The following is a 13,028-nucleotide window of genomic DNA, read 5'->3' as shown; positions in this document are numbered from 1 at the left end:
TCATTTGCTGAGGCACGGCTTCAGGCGCATAGCCAGACGTTTCTCTGCAGCCTTTATCTTCTCAAGAGCGTCTTGCATCTCTGGCCACGGGTCGTAGCGCTGGTTGATGATCCGAAGCTTGTGGATGGAGGGGTTCCGCAGATCCATGGTCCGCGAGATGTTCTCTCTGCTCCGCGACTCGAATACCACATCCACCTAAAAGACGCATCATTGGATTGAACAGCTTCCGCACAAGATCGCAACTACAATAGCGCACAGTCAATCGTACGATCTGAACAACCGCTGGCATTCCTATTACATGATATACCGCGTCAAATACACATTCTCAAGTAGAGGTAATAAACGCTACGAGTCTCATCTTCTCAATCCAATGTTGCGTCTTCTAGAGTAGAAAGACAACGAGTATTCATTGTCGTAAAAGTTTGAATCTGTCCAATGAAACGAAATGAAACAATGAAAAATGTTTATAAGAAGATTTAATCATTTTCACCCAATAAACACTGAAATGTAGAAACGGGTTTAAAGACAAACATTTACTTTCAAATACATTACGTAACACCAAAAACACTACAAAAGACTCAAACATTAGCACGGAAAGCGCGGGGATTGGTTCCCATTGGTTCAAACTGTCGCGCGGATGTCAGAGGGAGACGGGGGTTACTCCGGAGGAGGATGACCCTCGCGCTGCTCGTAGCTGCACTTGGTGGCCTTCAAGAAAGCGCGTTGTTCCGCGACACGCATCTTGTCGAGCACGTCCTGCATCTCGGGCCAGGGCTCGTAGCGCTGGTTGATGATCCGAAGCTTGTGTATTGTGGGGTGCCGCAGGTTCATCGTGCGCGAGATGTTGTCACAACTGTGTGACGAAAACACCACGTCCACCTACAAGACGCCTCATTGGATTGAAAAGTCCTCAAAAACCACCCTTGCGGGCTCGCGACCTAACTCCCTAAACACACACTCATACCTATACTCTACGAATAAATTAGTCTATACTACTATATGGGAAGATAAACGAGAACAATAGCAAAACTCTGAGACTGATGGGAAAAATAGTCATCTGAACGGGAATTCTAGGAGGTTGGAAAATATGAGTTATGAAAGCTGACCTTATTTTTGCACGCCCATATTATGGAGAAGAACAGGATGCCTAAACTGGTACACGTTACAAGAAACAGGGGTATGGTTTCCCAGTATGTTTTTAGACAGTAGCCCATGTTGAACTTCTTGGAGATAGGTATGTCGTACTGCGTTGGTGGTAGAAGGTGGCTGGGCCGTACGACCACCATGAGCGGCTCGGGCGCGGGCCGCGGCGGCGACAGCGGCGGCGCCAGCCCCATGCCGAGCCCGCGGCCCCGACACTGCATCACCACCATTTTCGACAGCATACCTATCTGTGTATGATACAAGCAACTTTCTTCTCTTGCTAACTTACAATTAATTACACACAGATAGGTATGTTATGGTGCGGTAGTTTAAAAGACTAAAATTTTTGGTTCACCACAACCGGTGTGTCAAAAAATTTTGTATAATTTAGAAAAAAACGCAGTATATGATGGCGGTTTTATGACGATATGATGATGGATGAGATGACACACCGATGACATAATGGAAGCCACTTGTGGCGTTCGACATTTGAAAAATATATAAAAGTAATTCTTGCGATTTGTAACAAGTTCTCATGGCTTTTCCAAAGGAACTAAATCCTGTGGTGGCTCAATAATAACCCTGACACAAGAGTTGGTTAAGTAGCTCACACTCACTCGAGAGAAGAAAAGCTGAAAATGCGGTCTACCTTCTCCGGTGGCTTCTATTCTGCATAAAGCACTGGCACGTTTTGTTCGTCACAAACCAAAGGAATTTATGATTTACTGACACTTTATAAATGAAATTCAAAAGTCAAACGTAATTTTACTTATACAAATAAAATAAAATTTATTTAATTATAAGCGCAATTATTTGGGGAGTTTTCAGACGGCTACAAAAGCAAATATGGAAATTTTATTGTGTGATGGAGAACTGTTGCTATCCTGTTAAACAATTGCGTGGACTCACAGGTGAATCTCTCGAAAAAACATTAATTTAAAGGCTTTTCACATCCACCTAGCCTGGCAGTTTATTTCGGTACATTGTGTCTGTGGCACACCGGGAGCTTACTTTTAAATGAAACGGTGAAATTGTGTATCAACTTGACATGAATCATCAGTTTCGCTGAACGCCATCATTTATCACTATACCCATAGCATATTTCTTCACTAACCCGTAGTATACCACTACACGGCAACACTGGATGCATTTTCCAAATCTGCTTCCCGATTTTAGTAAAATGAAGAAAGCTGATCAAAGAGAAATCTTTGTATATTTTAAGTAATCGAGAAATTTTGTGAATTTTACACTAATTGTTTAATGCAAGTAATGTTTCAGGGTGGGCGAGGGTGAGTGCAGATGACACTGCGCACCCCCCGCCGCCGGATCTCGCCACGTGCCAAGCGAAGATACCGCGTCATTCGCGACTTCTTCCGGCGAGCTCTCGGTGAGTGTACAAGAGTATTAAGGTGCGAACAAACTATCGGATGCGTAAGGTACTGGACACGTCTGACGACGTCATAGTTGCGAGCGCTATCAGACGCGTCCGATAGTTTATACCTTACCTTCACTCGGCTATCCGGAGGCACATCTCGACCAGACAACTCTATTTCTTCCCATAAATTGTATTTTTGCAGGAAGCTCGTCTCAACAAGATATTAAAATAAACTCAAGCATAGCCGTCAACGTCACAGATCTTAAGCATAAAATAGTGGGGATCGAACACCAGCTGAGCGAGGTCAGCAGACATTGCCAGGACTTGGTATGTCTGGAGAACACCTTTAGAAAGGGAACCGAAAACTTGTTGCCAATAGAAACCAAACATGAGCTAAGACCCTCGCGCGAGCACTCACACAGAACCACAGAGGAAAAAAATACCAGCGCTACTAAAGTATTATACAGACCATCCGAAACCCACTACAGAAGATCTGACGAAAGCGATTATGCCCCCTGTCCCGTTTATCATAGCACTGAAGACAGACGACATATGACATTACCGAATAATATGAACTCTGACAGCTACACAGCACACGTTTCCAAAGTAAAGAAGAAGAAAAGCAAATCGGACAACAGAATACGGACACCGTATGAATGCGACCCAATTTTGCAAAAACATAGGACACAGTCGGTGCTTGAGAACCTGGCATCCGCATGCTCGTCGAGCAGCTACCACTCGCTGGCGCAGGGGCGCACCGTGCCCAACTTCGACTCGGGCTGCTCGGAATACCGCCGCGACAAGAAGCATGCCAAGCATCGGGAATATGTGGAAACTGCGCTAATAGAAGAGGCAAGATATAATAAAAAACAAAGAGAAACTAAAAGAAACAAAACGGAAAGCCCTATTAGATACTATGGTGAAAAACCTGATAAAAACAGGAAGAACAAAATTGAGCGTGAAACATTAGACCAAGACTTTATAGCAGATATAATTAGAAAACAGTATAAACCGATGAGAATGTTTGGCAGGCAGTCCGAGATTAGTCAATTCTCTACTCCAGTTTGCCGCGACCAGGAGTACTCCCTTCGAGAAAACATTCAAGAAGGCTCGGAGCTGTGCTCATGCTGTTACCAGGAGGAGGGCCAGGTGCCGTGCCGCGCGCCATACCGGGCGCCTCGCTACCGACATCACCACGATATTAGCGACATAAGGAGCATATGTGATACGCGCCTCTACAGCTCGAAGCGAGTACGACCTCGGACCCGTCGACGCCATGTTGATGTTTATAATGACTCGACACTCTACGACGTAGTCCCGGTGAAAGAAAAATCGAGTCCTAAGTCCAGAAGAAAATTCGCTGAAGAAAGCGGCACCGGTTACGAATATTATAAAGAAGTACCACCTTCCCCACGAACGCTTAGACCACGCCTGAATTTAAAAGCGCAACAATACGCAGATTACGAGGATTATATAGCGGCGAGACATACACAGAAGTTGCATGGGCAAGCTAAACATAAACGACAACAAGAGTATTTCGACAGTTTCGAAAGCGATGCAACTTCTGAAGTTGTAGTAACCAGAAATCGTAAAGAACACGTAAAGTTATTAAAACCAGCAAAAGTGCAAACGTCCGCTCAGATCCACGCCGGTACCACAAGCAGCTTTCAGTATCCTACTTTTACAACACACGAAGTGAACGTATCCACCCATGAAAATACTTTGAACAAATCACATGATACTGATTTGTCAGATAAAACGGACAAAGCTCTCTGTGAAATAAAGGATATACTTCAAAGTTTCTTGCAAGAAATTAAAAAAGATTCTTCACCGTCGTCGCAAACGGTTAACCAGGCGGAGACAATAAAACAAATGTCGAATCAGACGAGCGCACCACACGTAGAGGGCGCAACCGCGGCGGAGGCGGCGCCTGCGCCGGCGCCGGCTAACAACCCCTTTAACAAGTACACGGTGGCGCACTGCAGCGTGCCGCCCGGATATGTGCCGCAGTTCACCAACCCCTGCTGCTACCCGCCCATACTCCCCGTGTGCCCGATGAGCTGCATGCAAAATGGTTACGTTATACCCAGTCAGAGCTTCACGTGTCAGACTTGTGCCAACACCAGCACCAAAGATATCGTATGTCAGGAGTGCTCCAAAAACAAAAAAGAATCTCTACAAGACATCACAGATAACAATAATGAAACTGAGGAACTGATTAAAGAAATTTATAAATTCGTCGCACAGAACCCTAATTCCATCCGAAGAAAAAAGAGCCGTGATAATTTGTTAGCTAGAGATGCTGCGAAAGATCTGACATCGCGAAGTGTGGGCGGCAACTCCCGCCTGTCGAGACACGACGCGAAGGTCGGCACTCCAACGCTGAAATGTTACTCCAAGAGCTGCGAGGCTATCGGCTCGAGGATGGCCTCCGACACTTCCTACACCAACGCCACTCATTCTGACACTATATTAGAAAAGTTGAGCTTAGAAGGTACAACGCAGTCTGATACGGAACTCAGTACTACTGACTTTACTGTGGAAAAGGTAACATTTGATTTTACTATTAAGTATTAATTCGAATAACAAAATACAATTTGAATATGCTATTTTGCAGTGCGTATTAATGTAGAGAATAATAATAATGACTATCGGTTTCCCACCGCAAGAAAATATTAAATATTACTTTTATTATGTGAATACAAAGTGAGTAAATGGACAGCCTCCTCTCTATTAATAACAAACTGTTTCCTTTTTCAGAGAAAGCAAAGCAAATTCGCCAAAGTGCTTAGATCAATTGGATTAATCAAAAAGAAAAAGAAGGAATCGGAATTGAGTGAGACCGAAAGCTCCCTTGAAGTGGACATAAGGCCTAAGAACGCGTCACCGTACGCGCAAGAAATCACTGACTACTGCATGTATGGCCAGGAGTACTACCACCAGCCGCCAGGGCCCCCATACCCGCCACCGGGTTCCCCATATCCGCCACATTTAGACCCGTATGGCGGCTACGTGCCGCCGCCGCCCGGCTGTGAGCACCGAGGCCCGTACTACGCACCGCCGATGCCTCATCCTCACCATTCCAAATCTTATGCACCCCACAGAGTACATAATGAGACGATTCACGAGCACTCCCCTGCCCACTTCCCACACTCGCGCAGCTTTCCTCCGCCGTATCCCAACCAGTACAACCCTAACTATGGCTCCGATCCTCAAGTACCTCTGTGTCTGAAAGAGATTGAAGTAAAAAGTACGGGTACACAGAGCGAGAGGAAAATATCGTTCTTCCGTAAACTGGGGATCAAGACGCCGCCGCCGGCCGGCCCAGGTAAAAATAAAGAAGTTTCGCGGATGTCTGGTTCTACTCAAACCGCCCAAACAGCGCCAAGGGAGATGGTGAAACCATCATTGTTTTCGGGTTGGAAAAAATTCCAAGAGAGAGTACGTACGGACATTGAACAAGATCCAATGGCTTTTGGCTACAAAACCAGTAAAAAGCTTGCAGCAGGAGATACAAAGATGAGGAAGGCAATGGTTAAAAGATTATTCTACAAGAGGAATCCGTTCTCGCCGCGGAACCTGATCGTGAAGACGCTGCTGGGGAATGACCCCTCCAGCTACGGCGAGCCCAACATCAAGATGCGGCCGCGGATGTTCTTCTAGTGTTTGTGTGCGTCCTTGTGAGCGTAATGTCAAGTGTCTGTGCCCGTCTAATTGAAACAGTGAAAATGAAAAATTTTTTGAAATGTTTTTGTAATAATTTTAAACATTGTCTATAAAAATATTTATAAAAAAAAATACACGTTGTATTCATTCCTTTTGTTACGCAATCGATTCGCTGAGAAGAGGCTATCACCAAGCTATCACAGACTAAGGCCTCTGCCTCAAATCCCGCGGGTAACGGGGCGGCGACGCACAGGAGCGGAGCGGGCAACCCAGAGCCGCTCTCGAAACCAGCGCCGCGGCAGATCGCGCGGCACTTCAGCGGCGTGGTGTTGTGTCGTTAAGATACGTGCTTTTATAGCCAAAGTCAATCCCTATTATAGTGAGAACTTGGAATGAGTGTAAACTTTTGATTACTATATTCTTGAAGCTATCAAAGGCGAGTTACAATCTGACATTAATCCAAAACGTTAGAGGTACAAAAGTAAATTGCATAACACTGCAATATAGACGCACAGGCGGTTACCGCTTGACAGGAATGCACCAATCGTCGCCCGCTCCCGCGCCGCTGTTTTCGAGGATAGACCCATTTGATTTTACACATAATAAGCAGCATAAGATTCTGTCGCTCCCGCGCCGCCGCCGCTGCCCCGCTGCCCGCGGTATTCGAGGCAGAAGCCTTATAAAGATATATTGCGTTACTGAAGGTTATTACGATCTTTTTTAGAGAAACAAAGACGTTTCAGGGCTTGAAATGAGGAATTAATAGAACGATTTCCTCTGGCAACTGGCAGTTTTACTGCTGTGAGATCGGAAAAGAAAAAAGTATGTATCAAATAATGTCAGAAACGTGAAACCAAATGTGGAAGTAGACGGTTATTTTTATACTAGTTTGTGTAGTTTAGCATAAGGCGGTTCGGGTTAACAAAATGAAATTATTTGTTTGCAATAGTTTGTTAAAACTACTGCGCAGGTAGGCGATTGTTCGCCGACAAATGTTCGCGGAAGGTTTGTAATGCACCACAAGCTTTATACCTGATCATGGACATATGATGGACCTAATCTAAGATACTGCGTGTCAACTTGACCAGGGTTCAGATTTTCGTACTTTGCATTGATTCCCATGGAACTGCGTTCACTTCGTAATACGTAAATGCTTTCGTCGTTATACAGTGTCTGTGCGCATCATCTTACCAGCTCGGTATACCTAATGGCAACTATTTCACCACATTTTAGAACCTTCATGGTTGTTTGCTGTGTGATGTCCCGCGATTTGTGATGATGAGATCAGTGAGCAGCTGCGAGGCGCAATGAGCAACTCTGGTGGGGGGTTTATGCCGCGTTTTAAAGGCATCGAGAACTTCCTGCGGAGAATCGCTTTTAACCTCGGTAAGCACACTTTATTGCTTTTCTCTATAAACTAGTTTCGCTTAAAATACAGCGCTTGTAAACCTACTTCATTATTCCAGGAAATTCACCATCCCAAACTGAAGTCAAAATAATATCGTGCATTCCAATAGACGTGACGGACCTTCAAAATAAGATCATCGAATTGGAGAAAGAGCTAGACGAGAAGCAGGAGAAGACGGGCGCGTTCGTGAACACCGCTTTAGTGGAGCCGTTCACGATCAAGGTGGGGCGGAGCGCCGCCAGCAGCAACGCAAGCTCGCGTAGCATAATGTAAATATACCTAATATGTTCGAAAAAATATCCTCTTTCACGAAAAATAATGACAGGCATCACATTAGAAATAGAAAGAAAATTTAACTAGCACGATTCGTATTTAAAATTTTTGCAGCTCGGAAGACCAGCCGCCGCCGCCCCATCTTAGCGCATCGAGCCTCGCCCCGCCGCGCCCCAGCCACTCCGCACACCTCGACTGCGGCTCCCGCCCCAAGCCGCAGCCCGCGAATGGCTACGCAGACAACAAAAAAAGCGTCGAATTCCTACACAAGTTGAAGAAGATGAATAAGAGGAAATCTAAGGCTAAAGCGCAAATGGTTTACTACGCGCAGACTTTCAATCGCACTCCTTTCAACACGATCGACGAAGAGCGGAACGTGGATTATAAACGATGGTCCGAAGAGGATGAGATGAGCCGGTCGTACCTGGAGGACGTGGTGCGACGGCAGTACCGACCAGAACGCGTGGAGCTGACGGGCTCGCCATCGAGCCGGTTCTCATCGCCTGTGTGCCGCGATGAGCCGGCACCGACCGCGCTGGCCGCGCCCGCGCCTCTCGACTCCGACATCTGCTCCTGCTGCCACGGACACTTCCACAACCTGGACACCGCGCGCCCGCACCACGTGGACAACATCGTCACCTACCCGACGTCCATCCACCGGGACCACAGCATATTCTACGACTCTAGCCTTTACGATGTGATACCTGTGAAGGAAGGACCGCCTAAAGGAAAGAATCAGGAGAACTCGTTTGAGAGCAGGAGAAATAAATGTTTATTGGATTGCGACAGTTTCCCCGAGAAATTTCGTTCTCAACCGCGGTACCAGCCGTATGTCGTCAACTACACTACGACGACTGCGCCGCATCGCCCTAGTAATAAGCTGACAACGTACAGGAGAAAAATGCCAATTAAGTCCGTTCATAAGAGGGAACACGTCATAAGAGCGATGCAAAAGAGAAAACTCGACAGGCAAGTGAGTGGGGAAACTACACAATCTTGTAGCGTCAACTGTGGAGAAATTTATGTGAAACCTTTTTACTCTAAGTCCAAAGGACCAAGAATCCGTGAGGCGCCTCCTCCCCCGCCGCCGCCACCACCGATCCTGCTCAAGAATGCGGAATGCCTCACGATAAGCGTCAACGACACGGAGTGCCAGACCGCCACCAGCCGCAGCGTGCAGCTCGAGCCGCCGCCGCCGGAGGAGGACAAGACCGAGATCACGCTCAACCAAATAAAAAGCATCCTGCATGCTGTACTCATAGAAGTCAAAACTAACTCTCAAGTGAAAAATTCGGTAGAGGATAAACCGATGAAAGACGCGGTCGTCCAAAAGGGCCAGTCACAGAGCCACATGGGAGCGTGCTCGAGCTTCATGAACAGCTACTCGTACAGTCCGTTCAACATCGGGCAGTACGGCGCGTCGTGCTCGGGGCAGATGACGGGCCAGCCCAGCCAGCTCACGCCGCCCGCCGCGCTCGCCACCGTGCCCTTCCCGCACATGAAGTGCATGCAGAACTACCCGCTGTTCATCCAGACCACGGGCCGCCAATGTGCCTGCTGCTTCCGTAACATGAGCGGGGCGGCGCGAGTGCCCGCCGCGCACACTGCGACCAACACCGACTCGCTCGTGCGCGAGCAGCGGAGCAAAGAGACCGAGAAGCTCATCAAAGAAATATACAAATCGATAGCGATTAACATGACCTACCCGGCGAAGGAATCGTCGACGAGCGACTACGCCGATCTGAAATCGGACGATTCGAGAAAAAAATTCGAGTTTAAAATTTCGAACAGGCGGCCCGAGGAGCCGCGGCGACCTAAGATCGCGGAGGTGCACTCGGAGGTGAGGCGGCCGAGCGACGAGCGGAAGCCAGCACCAAGGTTGGAAGACAAGGGGTTCGGGGGGCGAGAAGAGTCACGGGGGGAGAGTTTTCAGACGGAGCTGGTAAGCAATACGCCGACCACGACGACGACGATGGCGACAGCGAGCGGTGAGGGCCAACAGCCGCAGCAGCAGCGCGTGGATCGACGCGTGTTCAGCCTGCTGACGGACCGCGAGCTGCAGTCCACGGGCAGCGAGCGCGCTGTCGCCGCGCAGTACGCGGATGAGCCGCGCGCCTCCTCGCCCAGCGACGAGGACACCGACACGCCCGTCACCAGCGACGTGGACAGCGACGCCACCGTCGTCGACAACGACAAAGCAGAGGTATGAACAGTTTGCAATAAACAAATTCAAATTCAAATTCAAAAATATCTTTATTCAGTAGGTAACATAGTTACACTTTGAATCGTCAATTTTACATAACGAACGTCTCATCCGCCTAAAACTACTGCAGCTTCTCACAACCTGTATAGCCGGGGAAAAGAAGCTGCAAGAAAAACCTCGGCACAGGGCCCTAGACGTTCTTTAAAAAAATAAAAATAAACATAAAACATAAAATATTGGTATACAATTGAGTAATTTAGCTGCCTAATATCAGTTCTCAGACAGTTAATCCCATGCATTCATATCTTCTAAATAATCACTAACTTTATAATAACCTTTTTTGTAAAGTTTTTGTTTAACTACTGTCTTAAAACAGTTCTTGTACTTAAAACTTCACGACCTGTTTCCAATTAATAAACAACACTGACTTCAGATGATGTTACAGAAAAAGGAGAAGAAAGGTCTGTTCAGCAAAATGGTGCGGCTGTTCACAACCAGGCCGCGACGACGACGGAAGAAGAACGATACGTCTTCGGAGCACGAGCAGGATGACGCCAGTGACTCGGATGACTACGAGACTGTAAGTAGACGTTAACTAGATACTTCTAAGTACCTACCGCAGATGTGGGCCTATAGGTTAGCTTTATTGTAACTGTTTCCTTGGTTTGGTGCAATAATTTGTAAGTAATGCTAAACTGTAAAGGACGCTTCGATTCCATTTTCCGTAACTTAAAGTTTCACAAGAATTAAAACGTATAAACCTAAGTAGGTAGGTCCAATAAAATCCAACACCCGAATGAATGCTATGATTAGTGTAAAAATGTATTCTTGAGTAATTATTCTTCTTGTATCGTGTGGGTTGTGAGGTGAATTACCAACTTCATCAACTCTGGTGTCAGGGTTATTATTGAGCCGCCAAAGGCCCCTGACATGACTCAAATAACGATTACTCACTTATATTAGTAACTGGGACCAACGGCTTAACGTGCCTTCCGAAGCATGGATCATGTTACTTTTAGACAATCAGGTGATCAGCCTGTAATGTTCTAACCAAACTAGGGATCACACAGTGTTTTTTGTGATATGTCTCCACCGGGAATAGAACCCGGGACCTCCGGATTGTGAGCCTAACGCTCAAGCTCTGGACCACAGAGGCCGTTTTGGGTAATTTGAGTAATTATTGAGAGTATTGTTTATGTATCTAACCCATTGTGAGCAGGTGGTGAGCCAGCACATAGACAAGCGCGTGCGGCAGCTGGCTCGCTCGCAGGCGGCGGCGCCGCGTCGCCGCGCGCACTCCAAGGTGTCGTACTCGCGCTACCACCAGCGCCGCGAGACTCCGCGCCGGGACCCGCAACGACCCAAGCGCTCGCCTTATATGGAGCAGGTACACAACAACACCGAAATCTCGCTTCTGGGGGTGAAAATGGCCACATCGAAGCAATTCATCTAAGAAAGCAATATTGCTTTTTGACATTTGATTGCATTGCGCACTTACTTTTATATGCGCAAATGTCAAATTGCAATATTGCTTTCTTAGATGTGGCCTTTTTAACCCTCTTGTCCGGGTGACCACATTCACAGTATGGTGACTCCTTTAAGCCCCATTTACATAGGTGATGGTTTGACTTTCCATAGTCGGTCCTACACCGGTTCAGTCGTGTCCAGATTTTTCGCTAGGTGGTATAGCCGAGCTGCATTGTGTGACGGATGCAGCAGAGACTTGGTTAAGGGAGCTTAAGCTGGATATTTGATCCAAGCAGGATATTTGTCTGCCATACGCAACAACAACAACCCTCTTGTTCTAGGCTCTTTGAAGAACAATTCCATATCCCTAAATTGAAGAATACTTCAAACCCTGATAGCTGTTCGGGAATCCGTGATAGCCTTGTTCGGAGAACGCGTGTCTTACATCGTAGTGTTACGGGTTTGAATCCCGGGTCTATACCAATGAATTCCACATTCGAGTTTGAATTTGTGTTTGGATTAGGCAAACCACCGGGTGACCACTTACCATCCCAGGTGGCCTGCCTGCCTACTTGTCTTAGGTATAAAAAAAACGTAATATCGTGTTTCAACTACATACTTCCCTGGTACGCAAACTCACACAAGTGTATAAGCGCGAGTTAAGTGCCTGATAGCAGTAACACTGTTTTAAGTTTACGCGATTATTATCATAATTAAAACACATAATAACGGGTTCTTACCGCGTTTAAATGGGGATATGAGACTCCGGGAGTCTCCGAACCCGTTATTATGTGTTTTAATTATAGCAGTAACACTATCTGCTAGATAACTCCCTGATAGCATCATGTGTCTGATAGTTGCATCGTATTACAGGGTGTTAGTGACATGGTAACGAATACTTAGACGGATAATTCCAACCATGATTGAGTTAATATCAAGCGAAATTTTCTGTCGCAAAATTCATGACTTTTTTAGTTGTTTTTTTTTATATATTTTCAATTGTATACTTTTGCGATGGAAAATTCCACTTGATATTAACTCAGAATAATGAGCTAAATCATTCCTCTCAGTGTTCGTTACGATGTTACTTACACCCTGTACAAGTACATCATCATCATCAGCCGTACGACGCCCACTGCTGAGCATAGGCCAGGCAAGTACATACATACTAGGTAACAAGTGTAATTTCCTGTCGGAAAATTCATGAAAATTTTAGTGTATTTTTTTTATTAATTTCAAATCCTTACTTTTGCGACGGAAAATTTCACTTGATATCAACTCGGAATCATGGGCTGAATCATCCCCCGATGTCACTAACACCCGGTATTATGTAAACCAGAAACCTATAATAGTTAGCGTTACTTTAGTATGGGTTTGTAGGAATACCGGCGGCACTGGAATGAGAACCTGACGTTCCACGGCGGCGACACGCGGCGCTACTCGTCGGAGCGGCCGTGGTCGCGCGAGTCGGACCCTTGGAAGCGGCGCGCGCC

General features: G+C 46.5%; 2 protein-coding genes across 2 annotated transcripts; one reads left to right on the top strand and one right to left on the bottom strand.

The window, feature by feature from the left end:
• On the bottom strand, positions 1-1,373 carry LOC126367622 (uncharacterized). The gene is made up of 2 exons (XM_050011237.1): positions 1,107-1,373; positions 1-195 (listed from the first exon to the last, which is right to left on the bottom strand). Exons 1-2 carry the CDS (start codon positions 1,371-1,373, stop codon positions 1-3), a joined length of 462 nt encoding a protein of 153 aa, XP_049867194.1.
• A 1,069-nt stretch (positions 1,374-2,442) lies between these two features.
• On the top strand, positions 2,443-6,181 carry LOC126367620 (uncharacterized). The gene is made up of 3 exons (XM_050011236.1): positions 2,443-2,530; positions 2,721-5,065; positions 5,279-6,181. Exons 1-3 carry the CDS (start codon positions 2,443-2,445, stop codon positions 6,179-6,181), a joined length of 3,336 nt encoding a protein of 1,111 aa, XP_049867193.1.
• Positions 6,182-13,028: the final 6,847 nt, after the last annotated feature.

Source organism: Pectinophora gossypiella, chromosome 6 (assembly GCF_024362695.1).
Source record: "Pectinophora gossypiella chromosome 6, ilPecGoss1.1, whole genome shotgun sequence".
Classification (NCBI taxonomy): domain Eukaryota; kingdom Metazoa; phylum Arthropoda; class Insecta; order Lepidoptera; family Gelechiidae; genus Pectinophora; species Pectinophora gossypiella.
Note: the sequence above shows the minus strand (reverse complement) of the source record. Positions and strands in the feature narration are given on the sequence as shown.